Below are 19,770 nucleotides of genomic sequence, written 5' to 3'. Positions count from 1 at the left end.
TACCCTGATTTCCTTATCTTTCTATGCTCATTACTCAGCCAGTATACATTTTCTTCCAAAATTGTTTGGCACATGACATTTATTTGTAATCTTGAACATTCAGTGTAAGTTTCGTTAGATTCTGTGAGAATTCATTTTCTTTTTTTACCAGAACTCAAGTTTATCTTTAAACGCACCCTAAGTAACCTGTCATGGAGAAAGGTCATCAACTTCAGAGTGAAAACGCTTTACATCAAAAGCATCAGCTACGCTTTCCGAACAAAGTTAAAGTATTTAATTTAAATTAATTATAACTCACTCACCATACCAAAGAACATCGCTCTCATTATCGAAATTTTGTATACGTAAACATATACATGTATTTTTTTATTTTTTTTAAAATCGTTTTTCCTATAGAATGTGTATAGTTTCTGGTTGAAATTGGTTCTATGTTTGCGAAATTGACTTCGGCTTTTGGGGTTTAACATTTATTGTCTATTATTCAATTTAAGAGTGAACTATTCTGACAATAATATGAATAAAAATGTGACCAACAATGTAATTTTATTTTACTGCTTATTAGCACCGACATCGAAATTGAAATGTCGCCGTGCTTTTGTTAATAATAAAAATCATTGTAATGAAAAGTGTATGACTTTCCTAGCCTTGTATACGGCTAGGCATACATGTTGTGGATGTTTTTGCTGATATTAACCAGTATTTTCAATGACTTTCGGATGAGAGCTTAATAACCTCATATCGGTGCAGGGGAAATCATTTTGACGTATTTTGCAGCCATTAGCAATCCCTCCAAATTGAATGTTTCAAATTGAGATTTGATTAATTTCACTCACTTTGTGACCAAGTCAAGTCGAGAGTGACAGAGCGAAGTACGTTTGTAGGAAAGGGTTGAGCTGCATGGAGGCATGTTAGGTGGAAGGTTTAGTATTTATGATGAAAAGAAAGCGAATATATTTTGTTCAGTGTATATATATATATATATATAACGTTTTCAAGATCACTTTGTGCTCTTGCTTTGGCTTGTCAAATTAAGATAAAAATATTATTTATATTTATATTTTACAAAAAGCTTCAAGGTAAAAAGAATTCTTGGACGGAATTACCTCAGCAAATTTGGTATCATTCTGTTCTTCAACTTTCCACAGGAATTTTTTAAAATGTTGTTTTATTTTCATTGACTAAAGACAACAACCGTATTATAGTAGAATCAAAATAATATATATATTTGTTCTAATGAATAAATGAATGAAAATACAGCATGGATATATCAGCAAATTATTTTAAGTCCTTTACATATCGCCCAATGAAGGATCATTGAGAGAATCAGTGCGATCTTACTCATGATTTAGATTTGTAGATAGATTTGTTTTACAAAACATTTTGATTTTGTTTCCTTTAGCATGAAATTTTATATCGACTCTGAATGCCTGGTGTTCAGGTTTTCACTGCTTTTCTTTTCCCTTTCCCCCTTAACAATACAGTGTATACTTTTTAAGGGGTTGACGTTCATAAAGCTAATTGCCCTTTTTGTTATCCCCACATTCCCATAAAATGTTGTTAGCTCCTTCCGTTTGTATTCTTGTAATCGATCTTTTATCTGTATATCATGTTTGTATGTTTCAATGTTATTTTTTATAGAGAATGAAATAAAGAATACATTAACTATAGTGCAAGTAAACTTGATCACCTTAATTTCCCCTATATTTAGTCCTTCTTTGCTGAGCGGTTCTTTGAGCTAATTGACACGGACCAGTCAGGGAGTATCAGCTTGAAGGAACTGATAGGCGCTCTGCGGCTTCTTGTCAATGGAACAGAACAAGAGAAACTTCACTTTCTCTTCCAGGTTTATGACGCAGATGGTAAGCTCGATGCATGCAAAATACATAAATGGACCCTGTTTCACAAAACTTGTTATCAATAACATGTTACACAAACTGTTATAAGCTACTGAAATCGTATATTTGATTGGCTGACAGCAAATTCGTAATATAGATTTAGAATTTGTTTTTGAAATTGTTATGAAAGAGGGCCCTGGTCTGACAGGGGCATAGAATGGACCTAGTTATCGACGGGGCTCTGAGGGCACCAGTCTTACTAGGTGGATCAAAAAGAATAGTGCCGTCAAGTGATAGAATGTGGTAGGGGGTAATATCATTTTATTTTCACGTTGCCTTTCCCTCATCTTTCCTTTCTCTCTTTTCCTCCGTGTCCCCCTTATCATTTTTTTCTTCGAGATTAAGTTAGGGACCCCGTGCCCATGCCCTTCCATAGCTACGACATTGATATTTCAAACAATGTATCTGAGCCATGGGCCTTCAACGTGGTCCTCATTTGTTTCGACTACAATATAAAATAGATGTTCTCTGAGACATTTTTATAAAAGGTTGTATTTTCTTTCAATATGAAGTTGTCTATGTACATTGGTGACCTTTAAAGCTATTCACCAGTGCATCATCATTAGAAATAGTAATTATCCATTCCAAGAATTCCACCCATCTTCATCATCCTTGGTACCCGACCGATCATAATATACAAGAGTACAACTTCATGTGACGTACTTCAAAAAGGTTTGTGTATACAGAAGATAAGCGCCTTCCCACTTCAGCTGAAGATGATGCTGGGCCATTTCTAACACACTCCCTCAGTAGGTTTACTCAGTATTAAAAGAAGATCTTGTGACGGGTTTATAATCATTATCAGACAAGGAGCCCGATTGAGAGATTTCATAATAGACATAAATAAATACGTCGAAGGGCAAATTAACATTGGTGTAGGAGAAAGCTATATTGAGATAGAGAGAGGGGGGGGGCAGAGAGATGGAGATATTGAGGGGGTTGTAATAGCTACAAGGAGCAAGAGATCGTGAGATGGAGAGAGAGAGAGAGAGAGAGAGAGAGAGAGAGAGAGAGAGGTGTTTAATGAATGGCACTATGTGACCTTGTTACTTATGAATGATTTTAAAATGACATCTAAAAAGACAACCTACAAAAATCAAATCATATCATTTTGTAACCCTATCAGGGAGCGGATTCATTGACTTCGATGAACTCAAGACAGTACTTCACTCATGCACGGCTGAAAGTGCGTTGACCCTGAGTGATGAAACATTGACGGAGCTCACTGAAATTCTCTTCGACGATGCCGATGTCGATGGCGATGGTGAGGTCAGCTTTGAAGAGCTTTCTGAGCAGCTCCAGCGGTACCCTGGCATCACTGCTAATCTCAGCATCAGGTTAGAATGGGAAGGGTGACGTTATTTTATAAAATATTCCGAATTCAATCTTTTTCGTTCCTAGATATTATGTTCCCTGGATAATAATGAGCCTAGCTATAAACAACTGCTATTGCCATCTGCTCATTTAGCCAATGATCTACCAATACCTTAAGCTATGACACTTTTTTTAATGAGAACAAAAGTAAATTTAAAGATCTAAGTGGCATTCAAAACATTGCATTTATTTTCATACTCTTGTTTTATTGTTTTGTATTTTGATCACGATCTTAAACCATCACTACCCAGCATATATTGTCGCGTTTGGTACGTTTGTGGAGAAAAGAATTGAATAACAAAAAGTCAAAGAAATATCACTGAAAGACGATGAAAGAAAACAAGAAAACTGAACCATCCTTGCGCGAATGATGGCAATGGCAGATGTTAAGAAGAATATGAAAGTTTAGAGAGTTTTTTCCAAATATAAATGAAATATTACGTTGTTCAGACGTTTCCTGGCTATTACGTCGATCTCTCCTCAGTTATCGATGACGTCAGTCTAATATCCAAGGATATTCATAATGAAAAATTTACAGCTTTTTGCCTGCTTTATGATGAATATCTGACCCTCTTGATATATTGAAAACGTCGTTAAATATATTTTTGAACGAAAGCAGGTGAATGCATATTAAAGGAAACCAAAACCTTCATACTAAGTTACTTTTATTGTAAAGATTAAAAGATTTGAATAAAATCAGTGAAAATTTGAACAAAATCGGGCAAGGAATAAGAAAGTTAGAGCATTTTGAAATGACTAGTCACTAGAGGGCGGTATTCAATTTGATGACATCATCTGTGAACAACTCTCCATGCCTTTTGTACATAAAATTTCACAATTTTTTTGTTTTCTTCGTATTTATTTGTGTTCTTGATCCGACTTCATAACATGTGAAGTAGAATATCATTTTGCATTCTATATCTTGCTTTCAGGGAAGTATATTATCTCAATCACAAGAAAGAAGGAAAAACATGAAATTTGATGTACAAAAGGCATGGAGAGTTGTCCACAGATGATGTCATCAAATTGAATACCGCCCTCTAGTGACTAGTCATTTCAAAAAGCTCTTAATTCCTTATTCCTTCCCCGATTTTGTTTAAATTTTCACTGATATTTTTCAAATATCTTAAGCTTTACAATAAAAGTAACTTAGTATGAAGGTTTTGGTTTCCTTTAAATAGGCTATAGCATACAATCCCCCTGTATTCATTATAAAGAGAAAACACAATTAGTTATTCTGAGGTATTAGAGAACAGAGAAAATGGACTGTGTGTCTGTTATACTACGGAAACTACGTTATTATTGTCCGCCTTAGAGTTATCAAAGAAAATAAAGGTGTATACGTATAACGATACGTTTTTAAGCAGTTTTAGTTCCTAGATGTTATCATAGTCATTGCCAAGTCATGAAGGCCCCAAGATAAGTTTGCAATTGTAAAATTATCGTCATTATGAGCTGAAATTTTTAACGTGTATTCGTAAAATTATATTTTGCTGACTCATTTTTAAACGTATACAGGCGCGTACGCAGGATTTTTTCAAGGGGGGGTTTTAACATTTATAAATCGGGCCGAAAAATTTCGCAACGACTCAGCCAGCCGCTGAATAAGCGGGGGGGGGGGGGGGGTGGTAAGAGGTCACTTTTTTTTTTCTTTTGGTCCCAAAAAAATCGCAACGACGCAGCCGACCGCTGAATAAGCGGGGGGGGGGGGGGGGGGGGGTAAGAGGAGACTTATTCATTTATTTTTTTTGGTCTCGAAATTTGAAAATTTGACATTTTGCTCCGTTGGGGGGGGGGGGGTACGGTCAGCTATTTTAGGTCAGCCATGGGAATTTTTTATTTTTTTTAATAAAAAAAAATCCAAAGGGGGGAGGTTTTAGGGGGGGGGGTTTACACACAAAAAAAAATACCAAAGGGGGGGGGGGTTTAACCCCCCAAACCCCCCCCCCCCCCCCCCCCTGTGTACGCGCCTGAATGTATATACTGTGAAAAGTCTATGTTTTTATTTTTCTAATCAAAACAATATATTGATTCATATGGTTATGGTTCGATTTGTTTACTATAAAGTTAGTCTTAACATAGAATCTGCTTTCATTGTGTTACAAATCGGTGCTTTAAAAAATGTATGTCGCTTGCATGTTGACGGTGGTTGCAAAAGTAATGTAAATACTAAGTTGTGATCGTTTAAGCTCTTAAAATCAATAAATGCAATCATATTTAACCATGCAATGGAAAATTAAGCAATTGCTAAATCAACTAAAATACCCTTAAAGATAATGGATCAAATACATGTTGATTCATCAAATTGCTTGTCCTTGAAACGTATATATCGAATCCGATTCTAGAAAATGAATGCCGAATGGTTCATTAAAAATCAATTAAATAAATCTAAAATAAGTTACCTTGACGTTTCAGATGGTGTATATAAAAAGCAATACATTGATTGGTTTTGATAAAAATTATGTTTAATTAATTAATATCAAACTAATTGTCATTGACATTGCCGCTTATCATCCAAAAGTCAATATAAGGCTCCCGCTTGAGTCTCATACATGCAAATGTTCGATACGTTTCATTTAAAAAAATGTAATAATGTAACAACATGACAAGTCAACTTCAAAGAGAACATTAAAGCTATTAAAAAGCTGACGTGTTGCTTTTTCCCGGTTTTTTAATATTGTAATCAGTTTAATCCGCTTGGCCTTGAGGTCAGTAATAAACATCCACAGCGTGAAGATTTGCATCGCATGCAGTCTATTTTAGGAACCGCAATTAAATCATGCCACATGTTTACTTATTTAATTGCATGATTGTTAATCCACTCAATTTCATCAAGAACACCTTTTTGCGTATTCAGCATGAATATTCATGCGATATATTGGATTAGTGAATTAGAGAACTGCATCGCATACTACCAATACACTCCTCATCGCAGCAGAACAACATTTGGGTGTTGAAAAACATTAAAACGTTCCATCGAAGCTTGACTCAAAGTAAATAACTTCTCTACTGATGTTTTTATGATTTTCATTTTTTGCATCACAATAATATCCTGAATAATATGCGCTTTTATTCTTGAATATACAAGAGAATATTTTGAATTTGTCATTAACGATTAAAATACTGTCATCTTTATTTAAGAATGCCATGTAATTGTTATCTTCGGAGAAAAGAAGACGGCTTTATAGACAAGCGGTCTTCACATTGCTACGCCAACCCATCTGCACCATATTTTTTCTTCTAAATGATTTCGATATATTCAATCTTTATGACTTTCCTCATGCATCCTCAAATATCATTGCCTTTAAAAGATGCTTTCCTGCCGCATTTTGTATCATGTATACTTTCATCAATCTGATGTGCCTGCCTTTTCGTACTCTTGCTTATATGTCGGGACCTGTGACAATAATGCTTTTCTACTGTATCTGCAGCTTTGCCAAATTCAAATGTAATGGAACCAAAATAGATAACCCCGCCCTGTGTCAATTCTCTCTCTCTCCCCCTCTCTCTCTCTCTCTCTCTCTCTCTCTGTCTCTCTGTCTCTCTGTCTCTCTTCCCCTCGCTCTTCTCTAAATCTCTCTCTCTGTCTCTCTGTCTCTCTGTCTCTCTTCCCCTCGCTCTTCTCTAAATCTCTCTCCCTCCTTCTCTCTTTCTCTTCTTTGTCTCTGTTTCTCTCTCTTCTCTTTCCCTCTCTCTCTCTCTCTCTTCTTTTTTCTCTGTTTCTCTTTCTCTCTCCCTCCTTCTCTCTCACCTCTTTCTTTTCTCTCTCTCTCTTTCTCTCTCTCTCTCTCTCTTTCACTTCTCTTTCCGTCTCTCATTCTCCCCTCACCCTCTTTTTCGCTTTCCCTCTCACTCCCCCTTCCCTCATCTGTCCTCGTCTCACTAAATGGTATATCCATGTGATTTGGACTGGCTATACATGTAATATTGTGTTGTTAATTTTTTGATAAATGATGGATGGATGGATTGATCAGTGGATGAAAGGATGGATGGATTGATTAGTGGATGAATGGATGGATATGGAGGTGAATGGAATGAAAATAATGGATGTCTGGCAAATCATTCAACTGAACGATGAATACGCAGATGAGCCAGAACCACATTAGTTTTCAATGAACACAGCATTTCTATATTGGGTGTAAATACTTATTACATCCAGGTGTTTTCAAATTGGAGCGTGCACAAATTTTCAATTAGGCCTTCATACTGTACAAATATTAATTATTGCAAACGTCATATTGAATCGCACTCGTTCACTGATCTCTGTAAGTCATGTGCTTTAAGCAAAATTTGACTAGTCACTCCGCATAATTTAGGTTAAGTTCCGAAATAAAAATCAAATACTCTCGTTGGTAAATCCTTCCTCCAAGGGGCGTCAAAAATGCAATTTAATTAAGTTTGCAAACAAGTTGATTTAGTTTTTGTTTCAGTATAATGAAAGTTATATATTTTTTATTCACTTGTTTGAAATGTGGAGAGCAATGTAGAGTGGTTAGTGAAGGACTAATCAAGTCTGAGCAGTGAGCACGTACCTTGTTTGTCATTATGCTTGGTGGTGGGAATAACTAATGCAATGGCAAAAGCTTATCTGCTAGAAATTATAACAGGGAATTTAACCCCTAATACCATATCATTTTTTCCCTATACATACTCTGATAGGCTAACCACGAATCATCGGATCGTCGCGTTCGGTCGACGGGTGGTCGCGTTACAGGACTTTCCGTGAAACGAAACCGGAAGATGACGCGAACTTTCGTAGATTTGCCGTATGGTTTTCACTCAGTGTCGGATAAATTGGACCAGACAATTTGTAGATGAGAGGGTTTTATTTCACAAACATCACCAAGACATGTTATGAATAAAGGGGCAGATCCCATGATATGTTTCCACACAAGGTAGGGTAACGCGACCACCCGACCCAACTCGACGACCCCATGATTCGAAGTAAACCCTCTGATTGGTCCATTCACATAAAACTACTGCGTACTTTTAATTACGTGAATCCAAAGGGGCTTGATTTCTGAAAACAAATGCTTGTCGGTGTATGATCTTAGATTGAAATTTATTTGCGAGAAAACACGAAACAGAAGATTAAATCATTATATACATGATTTGAAGTTTTAAAAACGATGACTTCGCGTACATACATAACTACATGATAGCAAGATAAAACAAGTAGTGAATTTAAAGTCTGACAGAAAAAGAGAACAAAAAGTAATTAATGTCGCATTTTCACGTGTACATGTATATGTCTTTAAAACGGGGGTTAATTAAAGTGTGATGAAGCGAGTTGATTATAGTCGAAATATGATGTCTATTTTGATGATTAAGAGATTAGCCGCCATGTATGTGATAATTAATGTTTTGCACTGTCAACCAAGGATAGACACCAGACAACATGACTTCATATAATTAAAAGGAAAAATAATAATTTCGTTGGGCAATTCATAAACACTCCTAAACTTATTGTAGTTACGATAGTTGTATCCATGGTAACATTAGGCTATAAGCGGTCTTCATTGTAAGTTTTCTTCAAATCTACTCGTTACATTAATTCATGAATTCATGTCAGAAGAAATTTTACATTAATGCTTGAAGAAAAACATATGCCCACTCGTAAACAGTTTCGTAAGTTGCTGTTTTTTAAGTCGTTTGATTTTACTGTTTCATTTACTGAACCCTGTAAGGTCAGTATGCTGGCATTCTGTCAAGAAACGGTGCCTTGTAATAACATCCTGGTTATGGAAAATTGTTTCAAACAGCCAAACATACAAAAATCGAGGTTATGTGTTACATAAACTTCAGTTACTTGTTATGGTCATTCAAAAAACCAAGGCGGACTACATAGCGCTTGCATGCTGGTGGCGGTTTCCCTTAACTCTTCTACCTACCAAAGGAGTTTCCCCCAACTCCAATTCACCTGTTATTATACCATTATTAGAATGGAGGTTACGCCTGGTTACCTATCGTCCTCGTGACCTATTTATTAGATCTTTAGATAACGCGACTGGTGATGATGCTATGTGGGAGGCACCGTGGACCCTAAGACTCCCTAGGATACGTAAATCAATGTACAGGTAGGTTGCGACGATGTTGATTTAATCTCCTGGATGGTAACAGGTGGAAGAGCGCGACTTTGATCTAGGTGGTCGGCTGGCTTGGAGTAATGATTTAAATGGAGGTGGGTGTGGTGATAATGGTATAAGGGTGTGAAATGATGGAGGGGTGATGGGAGTCACTATGGCTGGCTGGAAGTCATGATTGAGATGGTGATTGGTGCGATATTGGTGGCTGTGGTGGTGGTGGTGGGGTGTGGTGGTGGTGGTGGTGGTGGTGGTGGTGGTGGTGGTGGTGGTGGTAGTGGTGGTGCATGGGTGTGATGATGGTTTGGTGTGGTATGGAAGTATTGGCGTTTGTGATATGGATGATGATATATGACATGATGTAGAGGACGATGCCAGTGACTGTGATGGTGATGATGTTACTGGTTTTCAAGATGAAGTAACTTTTAAGGGTGTCCTACATAGGGTGTAAGGGTGATGTTAAAATGAGCATAGAAATAATGCAATACGTAGTACATGTACATGAATTCGACGGCCCAAAGTGTTTGGGAAAAAATAATGCATTGACAAAGTCACGAAATTAATTTTTATATTTAAAAGTTTAACATTCTTTAAAAACCCATAATGCGACTTTCTACATACTATCGTATGTAACTCTCGTGAGAAATCAACTTCCTATCCTAAAGGAAGTTTGACAGTATCATGGACCTAGTAGGTCCATGATATAATGGTGTGATATTCATAGGCCTGAAATGTTATACCGAGTGTCGAACGTTTGCTGGTAAGGTTTGAAAGAAAAGCCTTTGCATTGGTCCTCGGTTCCAACTGAGCTGGTTTGGAAATCATATAGAGCATCTTCACATTGCCATCTTGTTGATGTATTATGGATTTACATTAATATAACCAGTATCTCTTTGATATAACCATATAACTCACTGATCTTACAGGTAGTTCATAGCAATGGTAATAGACCCGTAAAGTATTCTCGTACTACATGTACATGTAGCTGTCAAATACCATCTTCTCAAAATAATCATGACCTTTGACCTTTTGTATGTTATGATGAAGACGTCATGTAGTGATCTGATCATCGATCAAACCGGATTAAATTCAGTTTCGATTCCCAAAATAATTCCTCGGATTGTCTTATTGATTCTTTTCAAAAGACATCAGGATAATCCGTTTCTAATTTCCACAGGGCTCTGAAACAAGGTCATCATTTCCTCGGAGTATTCATTTCATAATTTTTGAAAAACCTCAATCAATCACTCTTGATTCATCTTGTGTGTCCTACACAACAGCTAAACTTCCAATAGAAAATAGAAAACATTTGGGGCGGGGAGGGGATGTTCTCCAATTTGTTAACATAATTGGATCAATTTTCCTTTACAAAATGCCATTCCAAGCAAATACAGAATCACGAACTTTCCTGATCGTCTATAATTGAGGACAATAACACTTATTACAATATTATTTGTCTAGTGTGAAAACTTGGAATGATTCTCATCACTGCCCGTATATAAATCATACCCCGTTAGTCCCATATAAATAAACAACCACGTCATCTAGAGACTGATTAGAAATCTGTCAGAGTCCGGGAAAGGCTTATAAAGTCATAAATATTGAAGAAACTATTGTTCTGATAGGCCTACGTTTAGGTATCAATCTCAAACCAAATAAAAACGTCATATTCATCTTATAAATATCACCGTTCAAGAAAAATACGATTAGAATCATTTTCGGGTTTTAACTGAATTTACGATCATCATCAGGAACTAAATCTTATGCAATGGTCATATACTAGGCTAATTTTGCATCAGTTGAACTTGAGGTTTTTCTGTTCTATTCCCTATTATTTCCATTCTAAGTCGACTAATGTACGATTTGTTCATCTCTTTTTTCTTCATCATAAGTGCTGCTGAGTGGCTAAACCCTCAAACCAGCGACGATGACCCGACGAAGAAACACCAACCAGAATCAGCTACCTCGACATGTTGCAGCTATCATACACTCCGTAATCACTTCTCGGTCATTACCTTCGCAGCCGTCTTCGTGATGATCAACGCTGGGCTGGCAGCATGGGGTGCCTATGAAGGATATCAAAGCATCGATGATGAGAGGCATCCAGTGGCACTCTGTATCGCGAGAAGTACAGGTGGGTTAAGATCTGTGTCTTCTTTGCCTTCTTATTCTTCTTATTCTTCTTCTTCTACTTCTCCTCTTCCTCCTTCGTCTTGTCCTCCTCATCCTTCTTCTCTCCACCTCCTCCTTCTTTTTCTTCCTTTTTTCTTCTTCACCCCCCCCCCTCCCTTTCTTCTTCTTCTATCCTTCTTTAACTTTTTTCTTCTCCCTCCTCCTCTCCTTCTTCTACCTCTTTTTCCTCCTCCTCTTCTTATCCTACTCATTCTCTCCTTTCTCTCTTCAAACGCTCTCTCTCTATCTTTCCCTCCACACCCACACACACAAATCCCACACAACACACACTCTTTCCCCCTTGTCTATATCTCCATATTCTTTACAATTTCTTGTTGCTTTTATTGTAGCATGTTTCATCATTGAGATAAGTCATAAGTATTATGGTGCAGATCTTTATAAATCAATTATCATCATTCCACGGATAAATTATTTTTTTAAAGCAACAAAACTATTTTCATCATATTTAGCAATAATCTTATTGCCATTTATACACTTGGTTTTACGAAAACAAAAGAAGAAACAGTAAAAGCTTGTAAATGACTATAAAATTATGTTGTTTTAATCACTGCACAGGTCGCTGTCTTAGTTTCAATTGTTGTTTTGTGCTGGTTCTGATGCTTCGAAAGCTGCTGACGCAATTACGTAATACATTCCTGATGTCGGTGCTCCCTCTCGATCAGCATGTCACCATCCACAAAGTTGTAGGTGTTCTCATCCTCATCTTGACGATTATTCATGTCGCCGGTCATCTTACCAACATCGGTAAGGAACTCAAAACAGTACTTGTTAACAATAAGTAGTACTAGTAGTAGTATATGGTTTTATTAGAACAACTGCAAAATGGTAGCCCGAAAGCTAAATTACATTGCAAGTTTTACAAGCTCAGTTTTAAAAAGCATTTCAACAAAACTTAGATATAGACAAATAATACACAGTAAAATAGATCATAACTTATTATGAAGATGAGTTGACCCGTAACCTGCTCTAATCCCAGTCCCCCCCCCCCCCCCTGACCTATTTCACGGGGCTAAACGAATCAATAATGTCCAGACCCATTGGTCATGAGAGTTTGGCCATCCCAGTTCAGGTTGGTGAATATAGCGAATACTGCTATGTTAGGCAAGCAAAAAATAAAAGAATGTACGCCATGTAGTGACCGACTCGAAGTCTGAAACTAAGTTGTCCAAACTCTTGATTAAAGATAGCTCTGATAGTGTCAGGGGGCGCCGTCACGGGTTTGAAAGTTTTTACAACACTAAAGGTATTCCAATCCAGGGTTGTAAATGCGAGCAATCCAGTTTGTATCTTTACAATCAGTGCTGCAGTAGTAACTTAGTATCATGTTACCATGGTAACAGAAGGAAATCATTGGAAGATACAAATAAATACGGCAAGAATAGTGTATATGTTTACACTTGGATGTAAGTTGCTTTGAATATTACAGGTCCAGGGGTTTTTTTTATTGACAGGACTGATCTACCATGCAGAGATGCTGAATGAAACGACGCTCACGGAGATCATAACCCGTCCTGTGCCTGGTGTTGGGCTGGTAGAGAGCGCTTGTAACATCACTGGTCTGGTGCTGGTAGTGGTACTCGTCGTCATGATACTATGCTCCTTACCTTTCATCAGGAGAAACGGATATTTCAAAGTAAGATCATGGGTACCAGGTGGGATGCCAATGTTAATGTGGTCGGATTGGCATGTGTGCGCTTGTAAAATGGCGCCTGGTCTGAATACTCCCCAGAAAGTGGAGATTGTGCGGATTATAGCAATGAAATCTAATAACCCGGATAATAATAATTACGATATAGAGCGCTTGGAAACATAATATTAAGCGATTTACAAATATGACTACTATCATATTCATCCACCGATCAGTTGAGCTCCATACAGTGAATACTAGAGATGATTCATAGATGATGCATTGTATTCATACCTGAAATCATGATTGGTGGCTCATGAAATTTATTTTGATGTTTTACCATCAATGTCATGTATTAATAATTTAAATGCAAGTGTGCTCGTACTAAGATTTTTTTAAATGACGTAATGTTTAAAGGTATCTGATACAATTGTCTTTGTCTTTGTCTTTTTTCTTTCTGTTTTTTTTCTTCTCAAATAGTCACATAAACAGTTCTTGGAAAGCATAATAATGATTTAGAACTTTGGCTCATAACGTTGAAATATGCCCTCTCCATGAAAGATATGATGTAGTATTTGGTTTCGTTGAAATCGGGCTATTTCCGATTTTATTATTTCAGGTACACTGGCGATATGTTTATCGATCCATGATCTCATATCTAAATTATGCATTAAAAGCTCCGTTATATCTTTTACACGAAGCAGAGTTCACATATAGACAATTATTTTTTTTATTTTTTTGTATTATTGTTTTTTTTTTAAATAGAAATTTTGTTTTATTTCCCGTATAAAGAGTGACTATAACCCATAGCGAATGGTGTAAATATCTTTTACCTGACTGGTGTTCTTCCCTTTCTCTCAGGTATTTTATTGGACCCATCAGCTGTGTATCATCTTCTGGTGTTTGCTCGTCATACATTCCAAGTACTTTTGGATGTGGTTCATTGTCCCAGGTATGATCTACATAGCAGAACGTTTCTTACGTCTCCGCATGTATAGAAGAGCTCGGTTTGGCATCATCCATATCCAAGAGGGATACGTGCTACCAGCTAACGTAAGTAATAATATGTTTTATGTTTATTGTGACGTCAAAATTCAATTTCGTTTGATCCATTTGTTTTTATTTTATTTTTATTTTTTATTTTTTTTGTAGTTGCTGTTTTGGCTTCAAAAGGGTCCGAATTGGCCAAAAATGATGGGGTTCAAATTTTCAGACCCCTCCTTCATTTCCTGGGGGTCCATATTGGGCGCCAAAATGGCTTATATAAAGCGCTATAAGGAAATTTGTATATTGGTGTCTTCGGGAAAATTTGAACCCCATCAATTTGTGATAGCTTGGACCCCAATGAATCCAAAATGCAAAAATATATATATACATGTATATATATATATATATATATATATATATATATATATATATATATATATATTTGGGCACAAAAGTCCTGCGGGAGCTGTTTCAGTTACATACCGTACCACACTACAACGGCAACATCAAAATTGATAGATTATTGGTGTCCTTTGCTAACATAAGTAGATTGAAATGATTGATTACTGTAAATTAAAAGAAAACAAATTGATAAATCCTTCACAGGTTGTTCATCTTGTCATCCAGCGTCCCGCGAATTTCAAGTTTCACGCTGGAGAGTACATCTATGTCAATATCCCTTCCATAGCATCTCATGAGTGGCATCCGTTCACTATCAGCAGTGCGCCAGAACAGCTAGGTAGGAAAACATTTCTCATTCATTTTATTCAAACTTTTGTCCGTTGAACACGAGGCGTTATTAGTCTGACGTAGGGCTGCGTCAGCGAGTGGCGCGGCTTGTGTTGCGTCATGTGAGGAAATACAAAACGAACAATGTGAAGATTGTTTTGTTTTACTGGGCCCCATTTTACAAAATTTGTCATCAGTGACAAATGACAGTTTCCGGTATATGCTAGTGAAATCGTTGCTTCTGATTGGTTATCAGTAGATTTGTCACTGATTTTTGTCATTTGTCATTGAAAAAAGGCTTCGTGAAATGGGTCGCAGGAGTATGAACCAACTTGCCCAGACGGGTTTGATTAGCGCAGGTAATGGCGCAATGGAATTTGTTACGATATTACACATCCGAATATCCAGTATCCGTTGTAGTTGAATAAATAACATGTCTACCATAACAAACCAGACTGCCGACTCTAAATTATCCTGAGTTATCTTCCATTACTAAGACCCTCAAACTCATCATGGTGGCAGCGGTGGGATTCGAAACCATTGCCATCAAAATGACTGGAACAGAATTGACGCATCATGTGCAACAGACATTAGGGACTTGCTTTAACTGCCTTATAGATAATTCAAGGTGTATAAAATTAAGTTTTGAAACTGCATGCTGAAATTAAATAAGTCTTAAGGTATACGAAAAGCAAGTATGCAATGTAACAATCTCATGAAATTTCTCTGAGTCTGTACTTATCATGATAAATGTGATTTGATTCTTATCTCTTTTATAATTCTTTTGCGACTCTCCCAGAGTTCTTATCCCTGCACATACGATGTCTGGGGCATTGGACAAAGAGACTCTACGATGTGTTTAAAGAACGTGAACTTGCTCAGCTGCGAGAATCAGAGCCTGATCCTTGTGACATCGACAATGACGTCATCACTACATGTCTAAACCACAGGAACATGGACAAACCATTAGATGTTGTAGCTGAAGTATGTTCTACCAAGACCACGCCCTCTGGGTCACCATCTCGCCAGAGGGATACCCCCTTAGATTCGCCATTACGTAAGACTGGTCAAGGCTCTCCTCAGAAAGCGAGTGGTAGAAAGCGGAACATCAGTGGTGAAATGAACTCGGGATTCGAACCCGAATCGCCGATCGATGCCGAAGCTACGAAGACGACTCTTGTGGATGGGACTCCGTGTAATAGCCATAGGAAAGATGATGTTTTATCGGAACAAATGAGCGAGTCTCTTCAGAGAGTGAAGTTACCAGGTATTGTGAATACCAGTGATTCTACATCTAAGACTGACGAACCCCCCGTCAGAGATGGAGGATCACCGTCCCATGTCACCGCGGTGGATGAAAGAACCACCGAGTCAAGATTCGTCAAAGGCAAAGGCTTCCAACTGAAGCACTTGAACTCACTCGAGAGCATAGACATCCAGGATGCCATGAGGTCTTCTATACCGGCATCAAACGGTCATGGAACAGCGTTAGACACGACTGCATCAGACCCACCGCAAGGAGACACCACTGAAGTACCACCGGTGATGATTAAAAGGACGGACTCTAGTCTGAGTAGGAGGTTATTTACTAAGAAACTCAATGACAATGTGGGCAGGAAGTCAGGTCCACCGTTGAGCAAGAAGAACAGTCGTAAGAAGCTAAGAAGGAATCACACCTTGCACTCATTGGATGTTGCTAGGAGTCTAGGTGGTGCTCCGCATACAGGAATGGAGGTAAAGTATTACAGATTTGATTTGATTTGATTTGATTTGATTTGATTTATTGATTTCTATATCAAATATCAAACATACATATTTTAAACATACATAATGTCCATTAGTGTGATATCATTTACGTTCCAAAGTACAATACATGATACTCATACTGTATACAATATAGACAATGCATAGAAGAACATTACTCACTTTACAATTAACATGATTATAAAAGATGATCCCTTAAACTCTTTTGAAAAAGATATGTATGTTTACACGAGCAGATAATACAATATTCTTCAGCAAGACATAATGCTGTGTATCTACGTGACAAATTCACGTTTTGTCCGTCCTTCAAAATGGAGTTAACCGGAAAAGATCTCCCTAAATAATTGTAGCCCAACCTTCCTTAAATACTTTGAAATCTGCGCTTAAAACCAACTTAAAACCAGCACCTTATGTTGGTGGCCGCACACAACGACACACCTCCAGTTTAAACACCTTTACGGCGTCTTTTGGAGGAATCCTACCAAGTACCAAGGTGAATGATGTTCCAAGTGTTATTTTCTAAATATGTACTGCATCCCTAACTTGCAGCAGTGTTTAGATGGATGCTACGTTCTTATTTGTTAAAATATTATTAGAAAATATAAGGCCTCAAGGCCTAAAAGACAATATGAATAGGAATCAAATCATCTGAACGTGTATCTCTTTTGGTCAGGATTTTAATGATAAATGATATATCTTGCAGGTTATATTAGATGGTCCGTATGGGGCACCTGCGCAGCATATCATGGAGGCTGAACATGCCGTACTCATCGGGGCAGGAATAGGTATCACACCGTTTGCCTCTATTCTGCAGAGCATCCACGAGAGATATAAGGCAGCCAAGAAGCACTGTCCAAACTGTCATCATGCCTGGGTGGCTGATGCAGCAACTATACTTAAAACCAAGAAGGTAATACTCAGAAGTATGCTTTACTCTTCCTATGCCGATATCATTATTTGACAAACCTAATTATGAATTAATTATATATACAATATTTGCCATCTCACATTGCTCCTCCTAATATATTGGTGGTGGTGATGATGATGATGATGGTGATGGTGATAATGATGATGATGATGGCGATGATGATGGTGATGGCGATGATGATGATGATGATGATGATTATGATGGTGATGATGATGATGATACTTCTAGTTATATTCTTTCGTCATAACTCTTTTTCCAAGGTGGACTTTTTCTGGATCAATCGTCAGCAGCTGTCTTTCGAGTGGTTTATCAGCCTTCTGAACGCCATAGAAATGGAACAAGCAGAGATACCCGTAGCAGGTCGCTTTCTCGACATCCATCTCTACATGACATCAGCTCTCTCACCCAGTGACATGAAGGCCATCGGACTCCACGTCGCTCTCGATCTCATCCATAAGAAGAATAAGCGAGATACGATCACGGGTTTGATGACGAGAACCCAGCCGGGAAGGCCGAATTGGGAAGAAGTACGTTTTAATCTTTTCTTTAATTACACTTGCCATGATTAAATAACTGGGTACGAATTCACGATCGTACAAACTCGCTCTCTCTTTCTCACTCTCTCTCTCTCTGTCCCTGTCTCTTTTTCTCTCTTTCTTTCTTTCCTCTCTCTTTCTCTATGTCCATCGCTCTCTCTCTCTCTCTCTCTCTCTCTCTTTCTCTCTTTCTTCTCCCCCCGCCCTTACCCTTTTTTTTTAAATTCCTTGCTCCGCTTTGGTTTCAGGTTTGCATTTTCATTATTAAAACAGTATTACTCACAACTATTTTGAAGTATGAGATAATAAAAACCAAAAAATTAGCAGAAAACTGACCCACTGTTATAGCATGCTTCTATTTACCTTACTTTAGAGAAAGAAATCATCATAGGCACAGGGCAAGAAGCAAAACAAATAATATGTCATATATTGCACCAGTGATGACTTGCAAAGACCTGGCTTTTTTAAAACATAAACGTAATCTATGATCAATGTTTTTATTTGTATTTGATTCCAAATACAGGTTTTCCAGAATCTGAAACGGCAAGAGAAAGGCAGAATCACCGTGTTCTTCTGTGGCTCTCCTGCTCTTGGAAAAATTATCCGAACTAAATGTTTGAAATATCAGATGGACTTCAGAAAGGAGAACTTCTAATCCTTGGACCAAACTCTTTGTGAAATAGTAACAGAATAGTGGACGTTTGAACAACTCAATCAATTTTCCTATGCATAAGAGTGGAGGTCCAGTGTTGCGGGCCCTTCTGTATTATAAGCCGTATTTATTATCCTTCATAGTAGCATAGCTACATGGGTCATGGGGCCATGGCTGCAAGGGGAAGGCACCCACAAACCCCTCCCCCACCATCGCCTATCAAATGGTGAAAATAGAGCAAGATGGGAAGGGTGACGTGAGCGAAAAAAAAGTGATACGACCCTTCCATACCATCCCATCATTTTCTGGACTTGTTCTCTTGCATATCGTCAATCAATATTTCTGGTACCACCCCCTTCCCTCCCAATGATCGCAGAGTCCCTCACTGCTGACGAGATTCATGCCACGCCACTGCTCTTGTTATTTCATAGGCAGATTTATTTCATAGGCTATGTAAAACACGATCGCAACTACTTTCGAGAAATCAACTCAAAGACAATTTCAACACTGGCGTACTGGTGGGGGGGGGGGGCTTGGGGGCCAGGGGGGGGGGAACTGAAAAAATGAATTAGTATCTGGCCCCGGGTTTATAGGGTTAAATTTGTAGGCATTTGGACATTGGCATTTTTATATTTGTTGGTAATTGGTGGCTCGTTTTGTCGGTAATCGGTGGCCTCTACACCCTCCCCCCCCCTCCCCCACTGAAAAAGATCTAGCCGCGCCCCCGATAACGACACACTTTATACACTCGAGATAATTTTTGCAAGTACTACGGTGAAGTACCGGACCACCGTCTTTGTGCATTGTGCGGCATCAAGGCATAATTTATACAACGTCTCACGACGTGACAGATCACTTTTCTCTAACTTCTAACGAATCCCCACCCGCGCGAAGCGCGGAAGCTTTGCCGTTTCATTAAATTATTAGAGAAAGAAGACGATTCGTTGTACCGTTCTCTACTTTTAATCTTGTCTGAATTCAAGAAGGCCTCTTGGAAGGGGT

At 38.0% G+C, this 19,770-nt stretch overlaps 1 protein-coding gene across 2 annotated transcripts in view; it reads left to right on the top strand.

The window, feature by feature from the left end:
• LOC752031 (NADPH oxidase 5) overlaps positions 1 to 19,275 on the top strand; it is a 38,001-nt gene extending 18,726 nt beyond the window's left edge. For both annotated transcript variants that reach the window (XM_030996518.1, XM_030996520.1), the window contains 11 exons: positions 1,709 to 1,859; positions 3,022 to 3,232; positions 11,245 to 11,486; positions 12,101 to 12,289; positions 12,997 to 13,178; positions 14,034 to 14,225; positions 14,766 to 14,898; positions 15,688 to 16,622; positions 17,356 to 17,562; positions 17,841 to 18,107; positions 18,640 to 19,275. In XM_030996518.1, coding sequence (XP_030852378.1) covers positions 1,709 to 1,859; positions 3,022 to 3,232; positions 11,245 to 11,486; positions 12,101 to 12,289; positions 12,997 to 13,178; positions 14,034 to 14,225; positions 14,766 to 14,898; positions 15,688 to 16,622; positions 17,356 to 17,562; positions 17,841 to 18,107; positions 18,640 to 18,771 — 2,841 coding nt within the window. In that variant the 3' untranslated portion in view covers positions 18,772 to 19,275. The remainder of the gene's footprint in view (positions 1 to 1,708; positions 1,860 to 3,021; positions 3,233 to 11,244; positions 11,487 to 12,100; positions 12,290 to 12,996; positions 13,179 to 14,033; positions 14,226 to 14,765; positions 14,899 to 15,687; positions 16,623 to 17,355; positions 17,563 to 17,840; positions 18,108 to 18,639) is intronic.
• The last annotated feature ends 495 nt before the right edge of the window (positions 19,276 to 19,770 follow it).

The sequence above is a fragment of the Strongylocentrotus purpuratus genome, unplaced genomic scaffold (assembly GCF_000002235.5).
Source record: "Strongylocentrotus purpuratus isolate Spur 01 unplaced genomic scaffold, Spur_5.0 spur5_scaffold_3, whole genome shotgun sequence".
NCBI lineage: Eukaryota > Metazoa > Echinodermata > Echinoidea > Camarodonta > Strongylocentrotidae > Strongylocentrotus > Strongylocentrotus purpuratus.
The sequence above is the reverse complement of the archived record's forward strand: the minus strand, read 5'-3'. Positions and strand labels throughout refer to the sequence as shown.